Source organism: Squalius cephalus, assembly GCF_949319135.1.
Source record: "Squalius cephalus genome assembly, chromosome: 20".
Lineage (NCBI taxonomy): Eukaryota > Metazoa > Chordata > Actinopteri > Cypriniformes > Leuciscidae > Squalius > Squalius cephalus.
The window spans coordinates 7,589,621-7,609,846 of NC_137141.1; the positions used below are offsets into that span (position 1 = coordinate 7,589,621).

At 38.1% G+C, this 20,226-nt stretch overlaps 1 protein-coding gene across 1 annotated transcript in view; it reads left to right on the top strand.

Moving 5' to 3' along the window:
- The first annotated feature begins 4,536 nt into the window (after window positions 1–4,536).
- The window catches only part of mthfd1b (methylenetetrahydrofolate dehydrogenase (NADP+ dependent) 1b), a 46,426-nt gene continuing 30,736 nt past the window's right edge, over window positions 4,537–20,226 (top strand). The window contains exons 1-6 of the mRNA XM_079852426.1: window positions 4,537–4,711; window positions 9,976–10,060; window positions 11,647–11,706; window positions 19,063–19,116; window positions 19,197–19,333; window positions 19,471–19,571. Coding sequence (XP_079708552.1) covers window positions 4,674–4,711; window positions 9,976–10,060; window positions 11,647–11,706; window positions 19,063–19,116; window positions 19,197–19,333; window positions 19,471–19,571 — 475 coding nt within the window. The 5' untranslated portion in view covers window positions 4,537–4,673. The remainder of the gene's footprint in view (window positions 4,712–9,975; window positions 10,061–11,646; window positions 11,707–19,062; window positions 19,117–19,196; window positions 19,334–19,470; window positions 19,572–20,226) is intronic.

Here is a 20,226-nt window from a genome sequence, read left to right on the forward strand (position 1 = left end):
TCTACAAGTGCAACGTATTTTGTGTGTGTGTGTGTGTGAATGCAGCTACCATCACTGAGATGCCTATTGCCGCCTGTTGCACCTTCAGCCCATTTCGCGGAGCTGTTTCTCGGCTGACATAGAAAAAAGTTTTGTTTTCTTAAATTAAAAGTTCTGAAAATTTGGATTCTGTTAGAGGAGCTTATGTCCTTTTTAATGCACCGTCTATGACAGCCAAAAAAAAAAACGCACTGCAAAATGGGCTGATGGTGCAATAGGCTGCTCGTTATGTATTGTCCATAAAAGGTGGCACACTGTCATATGGTAGTAAACACAAGTTCTTAAAGTCAGCTTTTATAATAAGCATTTATGAGTCAGATCATTTATAAGGTGATGTGCTGAGCCAGTGAATGTGTGCGCAGGCGAAAATGAGGACACAGATGAGGATAAGGAGAAAAGCAAAGTTTTTCTCGCATAGTTTTTCCAAGTTTTGCTTAGAGCTGTCACCGTAATACTCACTAAATTTGTTGCCGTCCTCCATATTCACTGAGTGACCAAATAACTACCGATAGGCTATGTAAAATCTTTGGAGTGATGTCCATCAGCGCAGAATTGATCTAAAGTGCTGTAAAAGTCGCATGAATACCGAAATAACTATTGAAAACATCAGACCTGTATCTGATTTAGGACCACATTTGGAAGTGGCCCAAATCAGAATAGTAAAAATAAGATTCCATGTGGTTTGTGCTGTTCACACTATTGAAAAAAATTGAATTAAAAAATTAAATAAATAAATTCAGATTTGGACCACTTTTGCCTGTATTCTGAATGTAGACTAGTGTCTTAAGTTCATAGTTTACATCCTCAGTGTTTATATCCTCAGTGTGAAAAGATGGATCTCAAAATCATAATCAGTGTTGGAAAGGGTATATGCCAGAGATGCTGTAAAACCAAAGAATGTCCAGGACCTGGAGGATTATTCTGTAAAAGTAGCCAGTTTAACTGCTCAGGACAAACAAGGGACTCATGAACAACATACATTTATTTTTTTTTAAACTGTTTTGTCTACGGACTATATGTAAACATGTTATGTGAAATAGCTTATAGTATATTGAATACAAAAAACAATATGCGCAAAACTATGTTTGGTGCATTTTATTTTGTTAAATTAAACATTTTGCAGATCCTGCTAAGTGTATGCAATCTTATGACTGCAACTGTATTTTAACCTTGTAAAGCCTGACATTTGAAATGTTTTTGAATTTAACAGTCTATTGAAACTTTAGACAAAATATAACTAAGACTACATCCAGGCCATAACTAAAATGGAGGTACACTTTCATATCAATCTCTTTGTAGCTGTGGTAGTAAAAGGAGTGTTCGGAAACCTTGTGCACGAAAGCTACAGCCATCATGACTACTTGTACCGCTTATCTCTTTTTTACAGACACTCTGTAATACACAGGGTTTCAGCTCATGAAGAAACACTCATTGGCTCTGACTGTCCTCACTGCGGGCATATGCTGTGTACATGAAATAAGCTGCTCCCGAGCAGGTTTGAGCTTACGGACATGTTGCTATGACACCAACTCCAGGATGAGCTTCGAAGAACCTAATCCTGGATCATGTCAAATCGTCAACAATGAAATCCATCTTATTGAGTAATCCATATACGAAGAACGGACCCCTAGTGTGAGTAAGTGAAGGCGGGGCTAATTTGCATATTCATAGAGATGCATTTATGAAGCAAGGGAGTAGTTACATTCAAGCTATTTTAAAGACATGAATTAAAAAATTTTTTTGAAATATGTAATTTTGGTGATCAAAGACAAGTTTTAAGGGAAACAATTATTGACTACAGGGGGACCATACACACCTGACACTCATCAGTCCTCATCACGAGCACTATAAGTAACACACACACCTCAGTCTTTGGCCTCGTCTGATGCTGCAGACTCGCTTACCTGCTTGAAGTTCCTGAAATACCTTACTTGCCTTGTTACCTTGATCCAGTCACCCAAGTCATCATCCCCTATCTTCTTGTCTGTGTGTACTCTGCAAACCTGTAAGACAAACTCAACGTTAATGTCAACGTATGTTCAACATTAATGTCAAGTTGTTTATGGACTGAGCTCCTAATGTTTCATTAAACTTGCCTATTTTAACTGACCCATCTCTGTTACTGTCATTTTGTCTAAGCCTGTACATGACAGAGCTTCTCTTTCCACATCTGAAGATCCAATCTCTGGTAAATATGCTCTGGACAGGCATATCTTTTCCAAGTTGATAGTGCACTTTCAACTGATAATTCTGTGGTCTGGTAATCTTGGGTTATCATCTTTGAATTCTAGCAGGAACTCCATTCAATGGGTTTTTCATAATAATTTCCAGTTGTTTGTGATTGTTTAAAGATCAGCCTCTGGGCCATAAACAAATGTAAAAACGTTTTGCTCCAAACACTATTGCAAGCATCTTTTTTCTCATTTTCAATCTGTACATAGCATTGTTCTATTACTGTCATTGCACAAGAGGCGTATGGAACAAGCTCTTGAAGCAAAACTGCACCGAGACCACTTTTCAGAGCATTCACTGAGATGGGTCACTGGCACATCATAATAGCATAGTACTGAAGCTTCTGTAAACATTACGTTTAACTTGCTCAAAAGGCTGCTACTGTTCCACTTCCCAATGCCATGCAATATGTTGTGTGTTGAGAATAATTTGAATGAACTTTGCAAGAAATGTCACCATCCATAAGAACTGAAACAAATTCTTGTTACACCCAGGCACTGGCATCTTCTGAATTTCTTTTACTTTGGCCAAATCTGGCTTCAGCCCTTCTTTTGATAGAATAACACAGGTATTTGTACCCTTACTGAGCTTGAAGTTATTTGTCTGTGCTCGGTCCAACACTTGTCTAAACCAGAGACCATGCTGCTCTTTGGTCTCTCCCCTGATAAGAATGTCATCAAAATGTTTAAAGTCCATCAATGCCTTCAAATAACATCTGCATTGAGCTAAATTAATTCCAAAGGGAATTTCTATTTTCCTAGCTAGATATACATTTGGAGTCACATTTCCATCCACTCTGGCAACGTTCAGACTGTTGGTCCAAATCCGATTTTTGTGCATATCCGATTTAGATCCGATCAGATTTAGCTAGTGTGAACGGCTAAAAATCACATGAAATGTGATCTTTACAGATCCTTTTCGAGCTACATTCATATGTTGTTTGAAATCCTATTTAAATTGCATTTCTGGAAATCCGTTTCAGTCTGACCGTTCTGATCGGATTTCGCCTGGTTTATGTGACTTTCTCACGGTACGTAAACATCAGACGTTATAGAAAACATGCTGAAAGTCACTGAAAAAACAAGGTTGTGTTGTTGCAAAGTGCCAGAAGAGCAGAAAATGACAATGTAACAGAGACATGGTTTGAAACTGGCGGAGACCACAGCACGGAATAAAGCCCCGCATACCAGCCTCCTACATGACAGAGTAATCCAGCGCGGAGGCTGTGTAGTTTAGTGTATTTCTTGAAAAAGATAAGCCTGTAGTGTAAAACTCCTAAGAGAAGGCCTCAGGTCACAGAATTTTCTATGTCTGACTTCAGCAGCTCTGAGCAAAACACCCAGCCATGCACCAGCCAAAAATGGAACATCAGATGTTTTAATATGAAGATATATCAAGCGCACTGATGCAAATGACACTGTAAAATAGGGTCCTTCAGCCTGTGACCCAGAAACCGATCAAATTCAGCCATCTTGAAGGACGTCTCTAACTGCACCACTGATATTACTCATTACTCTAAAATGGCATAAAATCTGCTCTGAATGTGTTTACTACACAGTATTTAATGGTACACATTTTTTTTCTCTAGTATATCTAAACCTCTTTAAAATTCTAGGATAATCCTAGGCACACATCAGCATAATGGGGATTTATTACCATCATTTAACTCCCAACAATTATTCCAGACATCTAAAGCAATATGATTCCTATCATAACTCCTCAAACTTCAATATGCCAAAGACAACAAGTGTGTGTGCGTGTGTTGATTTAACTGCTCCTATAAAAAATTCTTAGTGCTCTGTTTTGTTCTCTCTTATCATTTTAGTGTTGTTAAAAAACTGATCTTATCATCACTTGGTAGATCAAATGTCTACACCCATCCCATAATCCTAGGTACTTGAAAACACTGACTCTTTCTATTGGCCTTTCAAAATTTCATATAACATCAGTTTTCACATATTTTACTTCTATTTTAGTAGGCTACATAATATAGCATGACTTGTTGACATCTTAATATTCCAATCAATAGACCTTCCACCTTTTTAATAGCTGTCTGAAAATATGTTTGTTGCTTGGTTGGTCAATTAACTAATAAACTAACTAACTAAATATTGTTCATTGGTAAATAATAGTAAAAAAAAAAAAATCCACTCTTATTTCAGCAGACAAAAAAGAAAAAAAGAGGAAAGTTGATTGGTGCAGACAGTTACACCTACATCATTGACGTATATTTACGTACTTGATGATATTCACAAACATAGGGGCGGATTCATTTCGTACCGCCAGAAGACACACACAGAAGTAGAAGAAGAAGAATAGTTCAACACGTGCTCTCAGTTAGCAGCGTAAACTGTAGAACACACAACTTTGTCTCACACTTAAGGAAGGCTAAAAATCTTACGATGCCAGCCCAAATCATCTGCGGAAAAGCGATCTCAGCGTAAGCGATTTTCTAACATTTTTCATGTTACGTTGATAAAGCTATAAACTAATTTTTATGTTTTTTGTTCAAACGTACTTGTGTGAATTAGAAAGCAATAATATTTTAGAGAGAGTGCCTGTTTGTTTGTTTTTACACCGCTCAGATTCGTGGTTGTTTTAATGGATTTTTGTCAAGAATTGAACTCTGAACTCTTGAGAAATGCACTGAAGGTTTTTTTATTGATCGCTTTATCGATGATATTAAAGTCTGAAAGAGTATTACGTAAACCAGAACACACTCAAAAGGTGTAGGGATCTTATATTGTTTTTATGTATGGAGACCAAACATCACATGATCTCCATCTGACCATCATTACTCTGAATGGATAGCACAGTCAGTATAATCAGCCATTTAGATAACTTGCAGTGCACACACAAATGTTTTTAAACCTAAAAAAATGTTTATGGCTAATTTTAATGTAGCTAACATTATATAATTGGTTCAGTCTTTGTAGAGTACTCACAGTGGTGTATCCAATGTGTGTAACTAATTTACATTGGCCATTTTCTACTCAAGTTCTAACATGTAGGCTAATTTAAACAATAATTTTAACACCAAGTCAAGTCACCTTTATTTATATAACGCTTTTTACAATACAGATTGTATCAAAGCAGCTTCACAGTGATAACATGAAAATAATACAACAAAGTTTGTTTCTAGAAGAAAATTGTGTCATTGTCCACAGATCAGTGTAAGGCAGATCAGGTGACAGAATGGAGAAAAAACCTTGGGAGAACCCAGGCTCAGTCGGGGGCCAGTTCTCCCCTGTCCAACGGACGAACAGTGGATGATTATGATTTAGGCAGAACAAAAGTTGCAAAATTAAAATAAACGTGAATTTCCCGAACTGAAAAGTGAGCATTCAAGCAAAAAACTTGCTGCCAAATTCAGATATCATTGCCTTTAAAAATTTAAATATTGAGCAATGGTCTACTTTCCTTACCCTGATTGACAATGTGAAGCTAGTGATTCATAATTTGAGTTATCTGGTCTAATTTGATTAAAAATTACAGTTTTATGTAATTTGTCTTTGCATGGTCCAGAAACATAAAGAAGACCCAGCTACAATGGGTGCTTCTCAAATGAAAAGGCATCTTAGACTAGTCCTTTTGAGTCTTGTAGGCTTAAGTCTTCCTCAATCTTTACTACGTTTACATGCACCCTCATCATGTGATTGTGTAAAAATTGTGATTTCAACTTTACCTCATATAAACACAATACTCTGAACAAATTCCGATTAAGCTCATTATCATAACAACCATAGTCCTTGTATAACGTGGTGTATATACTATATGCAGATTTTAATCACAAAAACAGGCATGTAACCACATCTATTCCACTCTGACCACAGTGCGCATGTGCATTTTGGGGTGCTGAAGGAACTGAGTTCAGGTTGACAATGTTGCACAACATAAATAAATATTGCAGTATATTGATGGTTGAAATCATTGAAGTGGAGATATTTTAGGCCACATACCAAAGAACCAGCAAACAAATCCTTGTGCGCTGGATGAACTTGGCTAGGAACACACCTACTGTATGTGAGCTCATCATATGTTCTGTGCATTGGGCTATGTGAACAATCAGAATAATGAAAATTGTATGTAAACGGGAGTGAAAAAGTTTGCTTGTGTCATGTTAACATCTTACAGCATTTAAGTCTTTACATTATTGCTGCACGTGTAAACATAGTCATTAAATGCTAGAATGAGGTGGTTTGTACTCTAAAAGATTCTGGTAGATGGGTCCCCAGGTCTCTCTAGTAAGTCCGCATGGCTACATCGTAAAGGTTTCCGCACAAGCCTTCTCTGGCCTAAATGAACACTGTGAGAAATTGATTGGAATAAGTCACACGGGCATTAGGTGGGAAGAGTTGTACAAGCAATACAGTCAGTGCTGGGTAGTAACTGATTACATATAATCTGGATTACGTAATCAGATTCCAAAACAAGTACTTAATTAGATTATATTACATTTTTACAATGCTTGTAATCAGACAACAGTTACTTTATATTGATTACATGTCATTCTTACAGTAGCAGTAAATTATTCCTAATTCATTGATTCTCCCTACTACTACCTTTTTATTTTTTAAATGTTCCTTTCTAAAACCGCTTACTGCTTGTGTATGTTCAGAATGTCTTCCAGGTTTGTGGAATTGTTGTGGAACACAGATCAGCCACTAGTCATGTACTTATATCACACTGAAAACAGACATCACTAATCACTGGATCTACAAAAATCATTTCACTTTTAAAGCGATAGTTCACTAAAATGTTTTAATTGTAATCACTACTCACTCTAAAGTTGTTCCAAACCTGTATGAGTTTTTTTTCTTCTGATATTTTGAAGAATATTGGTAACCAGACAGTTTACGGAAGCCATTGACTTCCATAGTATTTTTTTACTACTATGGAAGTCAATGACTACCCATCAAGTGTTTGATTACCAACATTCTTTAATATATTCTTTCTCTTGTTCAACAGAAGAAAGAAACTCATACAGGTTTGGAACAACTTGAGGGTAAGTATTGTCAAAATGTTGTCAAAATGACACATACATTTAAGAGGCTTAGTGTCATTTTAAGTTAAGTTTTATAGAACACAGTATATGCTTCAGAATAAATTGCATTTACATAATTATAATCCTTTTATCTTTCCGCACAAGTAACTTTTTTACTCGAGCTAGTGAATGACCTATTTACTTTACAAATGTACTTGTCTGAAGGGCAAGCACATGGCAAGGCTTAATGTCGAGCCTTGTTGGTGATTGGTGGGCATTAGAGGGATTGGATACACTTGATGTAGGCTATCTTTCAAAATACACAGAATCAAGGGCATAAAGCAAAGGCTGCATTCAAATTGAGATGGCCTTTGACATTATGCAATGGAAACCAACATGTATTCTTACTAGGATGCTTCCAATTGAAAAGCAGCCTATATTGTGTGTGTGGGAGTGGGAGAAGCACTCAAGACCTAATGTGAAGTGAAAGTTCACAAAATTCATCAGCTCCAGATGTTTTTTTAATATTTTTTCTTCTGAATCAGGACAGCTGAGTGGGAACATAATTGGCAATGAGCTCCAATATTGCCTGTTTGTGATTTTACAAACCAACAGTTATTCAGACACCTTAAACATTTCTCACATTATCAGTTTATTCGCTATAGTTTAGAAAATGGTAATAAAATATGACAAGAATTCAGAGTTATCAAATCAGTTGATATTTCACTGGTTTTGGCCATCCTTCTGTTAGACTGTCTCCCAAATGAATTAGGTTGAATAATAGCTGTCAGCTGTTAAATTTAAGTACACAATTAGATAATACCAATTTAAAGGGGTCATGAACTGGATTGTTTTATTATTTTATAATGTTGCCTGGGGTGCCCTTATAATGTTAGTATGATTTTACATCAAAAATTGTCATAATTTATAAATAAAAGCCATTTTTCCAAGCCTGATTTCAGCCTCAGATTTGAACGCTCCGTTTTAAGGGGCGTGTCTGCTGTGAGACTGCAGTGCAAACGCCCACTGCTGTGATTGGCTGACATGCCTGCATATGAAATAGCTAGTATTACATGAACTCTCGAAAACTTTTACTACGTTTTTACTATTACAGCTATCGAGATTAACAAATCGTGAAAAGTATCGTTTAAAGCAGTGGTTCTCAATTCCAGTCCTCGTGACCCACTGCTCTGCACATTTTGTATGTCTCCCTTATTTAACACACCTGAACCAGATCATCAGCTCATTAGGAGAGACTCCATGAACTGAACTGAGTGTGTCAGATAAGAGAGACATACAAAATGTGCAGAGCAGCGGGTCATGAGGACTGGAATTGAGAACCACTGGTTTAAAGCATTATATTTAAATCTATCGCATGAAAGGTTGCAGCATGATGAGCACTGACTGAGCAGATGACAGACAGTCTGTTGATCGCGTGAATAAAGATCTTATCATTGCAACGCAATTTTTGCACTCTCACAAATGCTTACACCAAATCACAATGCAAACACGATGTGAATACACAGTAAGAGCTTCGTTGTGTAGTCTAAGTGTCATTATTTCATCACGAGTTTGGTAAGTGTCCAGATAAGCTCTCGCGGCTCGCGCTGTGCTGTTTGATTGACAGCTTGGGCGAATGGAAAGGGATCGTTCTTTGATCGCTTTCTGTATATAATTTAATAACAGTTTAAAAAAGATTATTTTCATAACACTACGAGAAATTATGTGAAGTTGATCGTTTAGTCACTGATGCATAAACAGTATTGAACGATTTTAAGAGAAAGACATCTGAACTTGAATAATTACACATCAGAAATCACTGATCGCAGATCAGGCATTAGAATACACATGGTTACTTACATGTTGCTGGCAGATCCGTGTCGGTAAATTGTGATTGACTGATTTAATAAAGTTTAACCATGCTGGAATCCGAAGGAAGCTTATGACTGTCTTCTTCCACAAACAGGCACTGCACAATATTTAGTAAACAGCATGTTTATTGCTTGGAAGTAGCTCGATCCGGTAAGCAATCATCATGTCGTCCTATGTTATTTAGCATGTTTGGGCGAATCGGTGGGCGGGGCTAAACAGGCCGTGTTGAAGTAGGCGTTGATCTTCTTTTGTGGAGGCGGTGTTTTATCCTCTTTGACGTCATAGTTCCCCACTTTGAAAAACGAGTCGTTTGCTGAGCCTGATGTCTATAAAAGCTTTTATTGGACTAACAAGGTAGTTTTCAGTTCTGAAACTTACAGGATATTATTATAGTATGATGATCTCTTATATGTCAAAAGCTCAAGGAAAATTTGATTTCTCAGTTCATCACCCCTTTAAATCAACCAATTAGCAAGCGATGCTTAATTGTGTTCAGTCTGTGGTGTAAAAAGGTTGTATTAGCAATTTAAGAAAAAATATTTAAGCAAAACATGGTCAGGTCAAAGTGTCTGAATAAATTTTGGTCCCAAATTTTTATACATTTTACTGGTGAAGTAGTGTGTGAAGAATTTTTGGGTATATGTCACAGTTTACTTTATTTTGCTATCCTCACTTACATAAATGAACTATAGTGTCCTACACCCACTAGTAAAAAAAAATTATATCTGGTGTCTGAATAATTTTTGTTTTGACACTATATCATAAATGTGTGTATATGTAGGACCTTGTAGTTTGCTTTGTTACGCAATTGCTTGCAGAATTCATTTTGAATCCTTATGTTTCTCCAGTCAGGTCAGAGAGAGGTTGAAGGAAGAGGTGAAAGGCATGAGGATGACTCATCCCAATTTCAAACCCGGCCTTGTGGTGTTACAGGTTAGTAGTGACAAGTTACTGGTTTAAATGTTGAATGACACAGTATGTGTTTTATGGCCTTATTTCAGTGACTTCAAAATATTTTTTTTTTACACACATGCTGCTCACATATTATTGTAGCAGAGTTTATGCTGAATACAGTGCAATCAAACTTAAGCCATGGAAATGTTACAAGTTACTGATTAAAGCACAAATGTCAGAGCATGTCAAAACACCTCCAAAGTTCAGAAAACACCTCAGACCCCAGACGGTAGGCATGAAGTTATTTTCACAGAGAAGTTTTATTTTTTCAATGTGATAATTATGATTATCAGAGATTAGTTTTAAGGGATACAATTATTGACAGCAGGGGAAAATTAGTTGTTTTATTGTGCGCTTGAACAATGGTTAAATGAATGAGACCAACTTTCTTTTGATGAGAGTGGTTTTGCTGTTTTATTTAGATTTAAGTGTTTGATATTTTTTCAAATTTATATTCTTAGAAATCTTTGAATAAAAAGAAGGTTTGCCTATTTGCAATTGTGCTTTGCCACTTTATTGGTCTAATTTAATTAAAAAAAATAATTAACTTTTTAATGGTGTTTCCAGTCAGTCTGAAGTTGTTTAAACTGACCTCTTATAATTGCATATGTTACAGGGTTAGTTCAGCCAAAAATGAAAATTCTGTCAGTAATTACTCACCCTCATGTTGTTCCAACCCTGTAAGACTTCTAGCTGAGCGCGTTAACATGATTATTATAGATTACACATTATAACTTGAGCGAACTTGTCTTGATGGAGCCCATTGCTTCAGAGAGAGTTATGTTTGTTGTTGGACATCGTTTTATTCAATTCTGTGAGGATCAGGAAAACTAATGAAATTAAACTGCCACTATGCCTATATGCCGGCAGCCTCTGTAAATACATGCAAGTGCCCGCAGCCCTGTTCGCAAAATGACTTAAACATCCAAATTCTATACAAATGTCAAGGGCTGTGTTGGTCAGACATTTTGTTGGGCTTAATGCATAATACATAGTGTTTTACATGCACAAATGGTCACAACACGTCATCAGTATGTAAATAAACTGTTACCAATTTTACCATCATCTTAATGTTCATTTGAACTAATGCAAAACTATATTTTCGTGTCTGTTTACATTCAGGATTTATTAAATTAAAATACAGTTATCAACATTTGAAGTAGATCAAAACCTTTTATACATGAATTTTTGAACAATACCGGTTCTTGTCTTAGGACAACTTTGAACTTTTTTGATCCACTTCAAATGTTGACTACTGTAGTTGGCTGGAAAAACCCAACTGCGATTGCACATACAGTTTATGTTCTGTTACCTTTCCCTACCCCACTAACTTGCTGGATACTTGAAAATCACTGGTTCAGATATGTTTAATTAGAGGTGGAATAAAAATCTGAGAGACAGTGGTCCCCCAGGAGTTGCCCATCCTTTTCATCTAGTAGGAAACGTACATTATAGTACTAGGAAAACACTACTTAAGCTAAAAAAAAGCATGAAAGTTATCTTAAAGGTTTTACAAGCTGTGTTTGGTATACTTGTTTAAATGTTTGATTGTTTGTCTGTTATAGGTGGGAGACAGAGAGGACTCAAACTTGTACATCAGCATGAAGCTGAAAGCTGCTGCTGAGGTAAAGCCACATCAAAACAGTGTATAGGGATGGTGCTTAAAGGGATGGTTCACCCAAAAATGAAAAATTGCTTTTAATTTACTCACCCTCAGGCCATTCAAGATGTAGGTGTCTCTTTGTTCATCAGCAGAAATGTAAAGAAGATTTTTTTAGCTGAAACCGTAGTCCTTGGTGAATCTCTTGCAGGACGGGTCCAAGCATAGTTCACCTCTATCTCCAAGCATAGCTCAAACTGAGACCCAGCTATAGGGGAACCCTACTACAAGGATGCCCACAAGCAAACTTCCTCTACTCATTAGCATTGTCGCCATGGTTGAGCACCCTTCCACAGGGGACCAATATCCCTGCTTCATGACCCAACATTAGTCTGGGGGGGAGGTAAACGAAACATGGTTCCATCCACCCTGTTCTACCCTAAGGGGCTAAGCAGCCTACCCACAAAGAGCAAACCAGGCTCCTTAGAGCTACCACTCCCCCAAGGTAAAGCCTACATCCCTACTTTGCCATAACATGGGAGTAAGATGAAGCTGAGCAAAATGCAATGTGCCCAGTAACTCCATCACCCAGGCTCTAACCCCAAAAAGAGCCAGAGAGACACTCAAACCCTACTTATGGCTCTTTTCCACTGCATGGTACGGCTCGTCTTGGCTCGCTTTGCTTTTTCATTGCTGTTTAGTATCGCTTCAAAGTGGGTGGGATTATAGACTGATCGTTAGTTTCGCCGCCTCTATTGCCATGATATTTGTATTTGTAAAAGCGTCATAAACAAATGCACAAAACAGGAGCAATGGATCATATCGATGGAATGGTGTTCTTGATTCTCGGCATTTGGATGTTTTCCACTGCAAGACTAAAGGCCATTGCACACTGAGTCCGAAATTCGCATCCGAAATTTTCGATTTTCTACGTTTTTCGCATCCACAGCCAGTATTTTGAGAGTTTTTTTGACAATTCAGAGCCACCTCCCCTTTCAATCAGATCGAAATTTCGGAAAATATAACCTGTATACAGCTGTTCTGTCTGCCCAGTGCTTCCGCCGGCTGTGTGTGTGTGTGTCCATATACCACAGACTGTAAAAAGGGTCCATACCTAGACATACTGCCAGTCTCTGTTCAGGATCGATTGGTTCACGGAAATTGGTGGTCTTCTTTTTAATATGTGGCTCCAGTATCGCTAGCAAAGCATCAAACTGTTCCACTGACATTCTGAGGTAAATTTTGAATCGCTCGGGATAATTTCGCAACTCCTTGATAAGGAGGTGAAACTCTCCTTCCTCTCGGCGCAATCTCAGGATTGGATGGACCCAATATTTCCTCTTTTTATTTTTCTCTTTTTAAGAAGAAAGAGGGCAACAAAATCATCCTCACTGCTTGACGAATCCATTTTGTATTTTTTGCGTTTTTTTCCGCAAAGGTTTAATAAATACGCATCGGACTCAGTGTGCAAGGTTTCTGTGCGTGACGAATTTTAAGGCTGACGAACACGAAAAAATGCATACGAAAATTTCGGACTCAGTGTGCAATGGCCTTAAGTGTGTTTGTTTGGGTTTGGTGTCTCGTCGCTAATCCAATTACACTGGTAGTGACGATCCTCCGACCAATCAGTGATCTGCAGTGTTACACGTCACATTTTAGTATCGGTACTGCTTGCTTGGAACCTCAGCCGAGGTGGTACTATTTAAGTGCCATACCGAACTGTAAAAGCGCATTTAAAAACCTCAGTGTTATTGGGGGAGAGCAGCTCATACCCCATCTAGAGGATAAGCATTCTACTCAAAGCCTGCTATGGCTAGTAAATAGTTTAGTAGAGCACTTATCCAAAGGAGAACGAGACCCCTACTCCAAGACCCATTGATAGTTACCTTTCTCCTTCATTGAATGGTAAAGCTTATTTCCTTACATTAGTCATAGAGGGGAAATGAAAACAAGGGTATAATGTGCCTAAAACTATCATCCCCTAGACTCCAACCCAAGGGGGAGCAGTTTCTCAAAGGGAAATCTGTTGCCACCACTTCTACCAAAGAGACAGGCATAACCAGCCATAGGGTTTCATTGTAGAATATTTGCGTTGTCTACACTGTAAAAAAAAAAATTGTGTAAAATACAGGCAGCTTTGGTTGCCAGAACTTCACTGTAAAATAAATGGGGACAATTCATAACACTTTACAGAATGCTTTTTTGCGCATGTGCTCCGCTCAGACGCTCACAGCCCAAGCAAACGCTCCACTCACAAAACACTCACGCTCACCAGTAAAACAAATCCCGTTGAGATCCCACTCCGACATTACATTTCTCTGTAGTAGGCTAATTGATTTCTGTTTGTATTGGATTCCTTGAAATAATGTATCGATAGTAGGATTATAAATAGCAGTTATGAAATGACTACTTTTTATTAATTTAGATGCATTAAAGCAACAACATGGAACTTTTCCTCTGCGGTCGCCCTACAGGTTGGAAGCGGAATTGTCCATTACCGCTGTCGTAAAATGATTTACGGTTACTGTATATGAAGCATGTAGGTTTTTTTTCATATGGGCAATGATAATATTATTAATCTTCCTCCTTTTATAATTTATACATATTTAGTAGACTAAACATTTTAACTCAAACATTTGCGATTTGCATGTCGATTACAATGCTCAAATCTGAACGAGAATGATAGCGATAGCATCCTAACCATCTAAAACTAACGCATGTTAGTGTTTACTAGCTACCAGATTGATAATTCGCTCATCTACTAACGTTAGCTGATTCATGAAGATAAATAAATGGAGGACCAGATAGTTTCCGTAACGTAGCCAGGCAGACAACAGATTAGAAAAACTAAAGATAGTATGCAAGCAATTTACAGTTACTTACTAGTTCAACAGCATGACGGCCAAGTCAGCATCGGTCTGGAAACACTCCTCCTCCATTAGCTCACGCCAGCGAGCAAACGCTCGACCCATATTGATCCTCGTCCTGCCCTTTCAGTTTATCACTCTCCCTTTTCCTCTTCCGACTCTACTCCGACAAAACCTTGGACTTCTTACGTTTCGCTGCTGCTTCAGCCATGACGAAAACAGACGCACGAAAACAAACGCGCTGGTTGGCCACATTTGAGGAAGTGGTGGGCGAAGTGACGTATGCCGTAAAGCAGTCGAATTTTGTAGTTCTTTTTGAGCGCTGGTTACTACCCGCACCGCGAAGTTACATAGTGCCAGTAAAAGCGATACAGACCCCGTCAGGCTCTGGCAGACGTCTCATTCAACCTATTGTAAGTCGATGTACTATCACAAGGGTCTTGGAAATATATTATGAAGGTTGAAAAGCTACATGTTGTTACTTTAAATTAACTTTATCAATTAAAAAAATATGACATTGCCCTTTAGCAAACTTGCCTATAATATGCAATAATTGAAAAAGTATATTAGATTTCCGTTATTTTATTTCCATGAACATAACTGCCGTTGCAAAACAATCACATAAAAAATAAATAAAAACAAGATGAAATGCATAAAGAACTAAACTCCACAAAACACACCTGGATTATCATGACCATCAATAATATTTGTGTGTTGGCTTTGGCTATATAGGTTATTTTTAGTTGCACTGATTTGATGATTGCACAACGAATTAACAATTCATTACTCCCACCCAACGCCACCATGTTTTAATGATTCGTTTCCTCATTTTAATTAAAGCGAACACACAATTAACTATATAATAATTCGTTAGCCTACCTGGTTTAGTAAATCGTGCATGGCCACGTTGTAATAATTCGTTCCCTTGTTTTAATAAAACGAGATAATTAATTACTTCAACAATGTGGCCATAATTTACTAACACCCAGAGAACATATTTAATTTGTGGCCATGATTTAGCCTAAATGAGAAAACGAATTCTTAAATTCATGGGAGGAAATCTTAATTTGTGGTGCAACCCGGTCACACTAAATGCGTCTCTATAGCACGCATTGTGTTTATTGTGAAATTTATACGCGAAAATTAGTTTTTACGTGCATATGATACGCATGGGTAGGTTTGGTAATGGTGTGGGGTACAAATGTATTAAACGTTTGGGTAGGATTAGTGTTGTGGGATGCGCGTGTATTACACGCAATAAAGCGCGTATCATATGCACGCGAAAACTGCATATACAAGAATAAATACAAGCATATACAAGTAAAAACTAATTTTCGCGTATAAAGAAAGGGGTACAACACAATAGCTACCTTACCTATTTATCTAATTTATTATTGCAGGCCTATAGCTCACCTTTTGCTGCACTATGTTTGCGTTGCACATCCTTGTGTTTTCTGCCAATGTGCTGCTTTAGATTCCAATATGAATCTTTGCTCACTCGCACTGTCTCTCCACACTCCAATTTCTTCTCCCTGGCTTGGCTTGCAACTTCACTAAAACAATATTTGAACTCCATGACCTATTGCTCCACTCGTGCTTAGCTATTTTACAGACTGTCTTGAACTAGCAAATCACCAAAGTGCATTCTGGGTTGAGCGAGCGTCGCTGAGTGGAATGAGCTCCGCTCCGCTCACATGCTCTCCTCAGCACCTTCAATTTGTCTTTTTTCTCCCGTTGGCTTTTCAGTGTCTCACTTACTGGCATGAATTTCATGTCCCACTGTATACAGCCATATGTGTCCTGAACAGCTGCCCTTCGTTTAGCTGGTAATTCATCTGTGTCATACTCATCTGACACCCGTTTGTGCCTCAATATCCGTGGTAGTGAAGACCGCTTTACATTTTCAATTCGAGCTTGTAACTGCTTGATCAGTGAGTGATATCCTGGTCCTATCACATAACCTTCTATGACATCTTGCAGTGACTGCGGGTACTTTGCAACCATTTTCATGCCAATTTCTGTCGAGGCTTGTTTATTGGGAGAAGCACAGGCAAGCATTACCTCAGAAACGACAATCCGGATAATTTCTCTACGTAACCGTGGGCTTGGCCTTTTCCCTCTCTCCAAACACTGCATCAAGGCTTCAGGAAGCTTCTCCCATGGAACCTGGAAGCTGTCAACCCAATCTGGAGAGGGAGAGGGAGAGGGAGAGGGAGAGGGAGAGGGAGAGGGAGAGGGAGAGGGGCTTGCTGAGGATGCTGGAGAAGTTAATGTTGACTGGCCATGGAATTCTGTGGTCTGTGCTGTAAAATTAATTGAAATTCAAATGTACTGAATGGAATTTATTTTAAATGGATAGTTCACCTAAAAATTTAAATTTGGTGTTAATTTACTCACCCTCAGGCCACCCAAGATGTAGGTGACTTTTTATCGTCAGTAGAACAGCAAAGATTTTTAGATGAAACCATGGCCATCTGTGAGTCATATAATGGCAGTCAAAGGGAGCCATCTCTTTGAATCAAAAAAACATATTCAGACAAAAAATGAATACTCGTTGCTCATGACGATACATTGAGGTCTTATGAAGCGAAAAGATCGGTCTTTGCAAGCAACTGAAAATTATTTACCTCATATTCACAGTGTGTGCATACTGTCCTGAGAGAAATCATTAATGTTGAATCGTGAACATTGTAGCTGATCACAGACATGTTTTTTGCTTCTGGAATGCGAATGGCCAATAATATGGCTGTTGCTCACAGATGTGGTTGGTGATATCTGAAACGCATACGATAGGCCATTCGCATGCCAGAAGTGGCAAACATGTGCAAACTATTTTACCCTTAAGCGGTCGCCCTATGCCTACTCATAACAAAAGGTATAATTTTTTTTAATAGTCGCAAGATACAATGTGCTAAGTCAGTGATAGTCAGAAATCAGAAGGTCTCTTTAATGATGTGCTCCATGCTCCATTCATTAGTGACTTCGGTTTGCGCTATCCTGGAATAGCTTTGCGGAAACACCAGACTACACATTAATCTACTACGAATAATTATTTCAGAATAATGCAGAATAGTTCAAATATAACATTTTATTTATCAGGTAAAAATGTATCATGCCAATTACACAAGTAAAGGATTAAAAGCAGAATTCAGAAATAATGAATACATGACATCAATTACTCAAAGATGACTCTAAGAGTAAGCAATGCATTCCTGACAGAGCAATGCAGAGCAATGCAGAGCAAAGCAATGCATTCCTGCATTATTCTGCATTATTCATTATTCTATCAGTGTTGTGTGAGTGTGTTCCAAGTGTAAGACTTGGGAAAACACTGACACAGCACTGTGTGGGGGTTTTCCTGGTTACAGATTCCCCCAGTCTGCTCTGCCACTTACCTAGCCTGACGTTGTCCTACTCAGATTCTAGTCAAAATATGAGTCTGATACTGCTCCATTAGGCTGTGATTAGGGGGCGTGTTTCAACCGAACCAGGAAAGAAAATGCATCTGCACTCAATTGGATAGACCTACAACCAATCAGAGCAACGGAGTAAGTGACGTATGTTATCTTTCCGATCGACAAATGCCTTGATCACGGTTCTCTGTCCCTCTTTTAAAATTAATGCGCTGTCGATATCTTCTATAACAGACGCGATGGCAGAATCTACACATGATGTTTCATAAACAAAGTTCGGGAGGAGCACGTTCAAATAATCAGTCCAATCAACTTGTCATCAAACAATTACCATGTCTACCCTATCAGCATGAGAGGAAGCATATATTTATTCACTATTCACTCACCTAACATTCCTTGACAGTTTTCAGCATCCCTCCACTCTCTCTTGGCTTGTTCTTCCACAGCCAGGAATACGAATACGGGGGGAGTAGCCTACTTTGGGTTTAGCCAAAGTAGCCTACACCTGGTTTTAGAGTTTTCAATCTTTCTCGTAATACCAATGACTGCAATGAAATTAAGGCCATTTTACAAATCGCACTGAGGCATTTAAAATGATACCAAACATAAAAGGAAAAACAATAGATTCACAAGATGCATCATATGTGAACTTTTAGTGACTTGAGGAGGGAGCATATATAAACAAGGAGATAAGTTTGGACAAGACAATGTCCTGTGCTCTTTCTTAGCGATCTTCTGTCCAGGGTGCGTTGCATTGCTTTATTGTAGAGTGAGTTTTATCTCAGCTTTTGTCTTGGCAGGAAAATCAGTTCTTACACCATTGTATGAAAGCATTGACTGGCTACAATGCTCAGTGCTGCAAAAACACATTGTTAAAAGGAACCTTTGATGGAGTAGATGTACGTTACACTTTGCATGATTCATTTCAGCAACTGCAATCATAATTCAGCCGGAGTGTTCATAACAGGGTAGAAAACAGCTTTTTATGAAAATAAAACTGACCTAAATTATAAGTGGATTGTTTCCTCAGGGAACATTGTAAAATAATAAAGAAATGTAGTTCAGGACCACTTTAATTACCATTACTGTCTTGATTTTTAGATCGGGATCAATGCTGTGCATGTGAAACTTCCACAGACTGCAACTGAAAATGAGGTAGGGCAGATCATCTGAAGGAGTGATAAACCATTGTTTCAGATTTTGTCATTTATGATTAACTGTTACACATTTTGAAGGTTATGCGCAGTGTAATTGAAGTCAATGAGAACTCCAAAGTTCATGGGCTCATAGTCCAGCTGCCCCTCGACTCCATCCACACTATCAATACAGAAAGGATTATCAATGCTGTGGCTCCAGAGAAAGATGTTGATGGGTACAGAAAATATAATTCAGTCTTTACCATTATGCCATTCAATTATAATTCTGATTTAATGTGACTTTCAACAAATTGTATTCTGCTCCATGAAATAATGAAAGCTGTTTTGATTTCTGTTTGTTTGCTTGCTTCAGTTTGACAAGTATAAATGCAGGGAAACTGGCACGTGGTGATCTTGGTGACTGTTTTATCCCATGTACCCCTAATGGATGTATGGAGCTCATCAAGCAAACAGGTGAGACGGACACCTTAGACTAAAGCAGGGAACACTCTACACAACTGATTATAAATGTAATTTGGTTGTGAAAATTGATCATGCCCAAATGGGTGTTGCGCTCGCTTAAAATTGTGTAGTGTGCAGTGTTTCTTCAACAGCTCTCCTCATGAAATTCATTTAAAATATAAATTCGATAAGAACACGGTGGAAATTATTAGCAACACCAAACATAACAGGACGTAATGTTAAACCTACAATGTTACAAATGCAACCTTGCTTCCCTGAAAAGGGGAACGAGACAATGCTTCTGGCTTGACGCTATGGTACGGCATCAGTGTGACTGGTGTCTGAAGCACGTGTGACAAACCTGCCAATTGATTGACTGATGACAGTCCATGGCGTCATAACTATAAAAAGGCACCTGCAATATGACTTGCATAGACTGTCTAGTGACACTGCTTCCCTAAGTCAATATTCTCTAATAATAGAATGATACCTGAGCTTCTAGGCTCTTTAGCAAGGGAAGTCCCGGCCTTTGCAACCTTAAAAGGGCCTGACGAGTGAAGCTCCAGTCAAGTCACCTTTTTTATATAGCACTTTTTACAATACAGATTGTTTCAAAGCAACTTTACAAAGATAACAAAGCAACTTTACAAAATAATGCAATAATGCA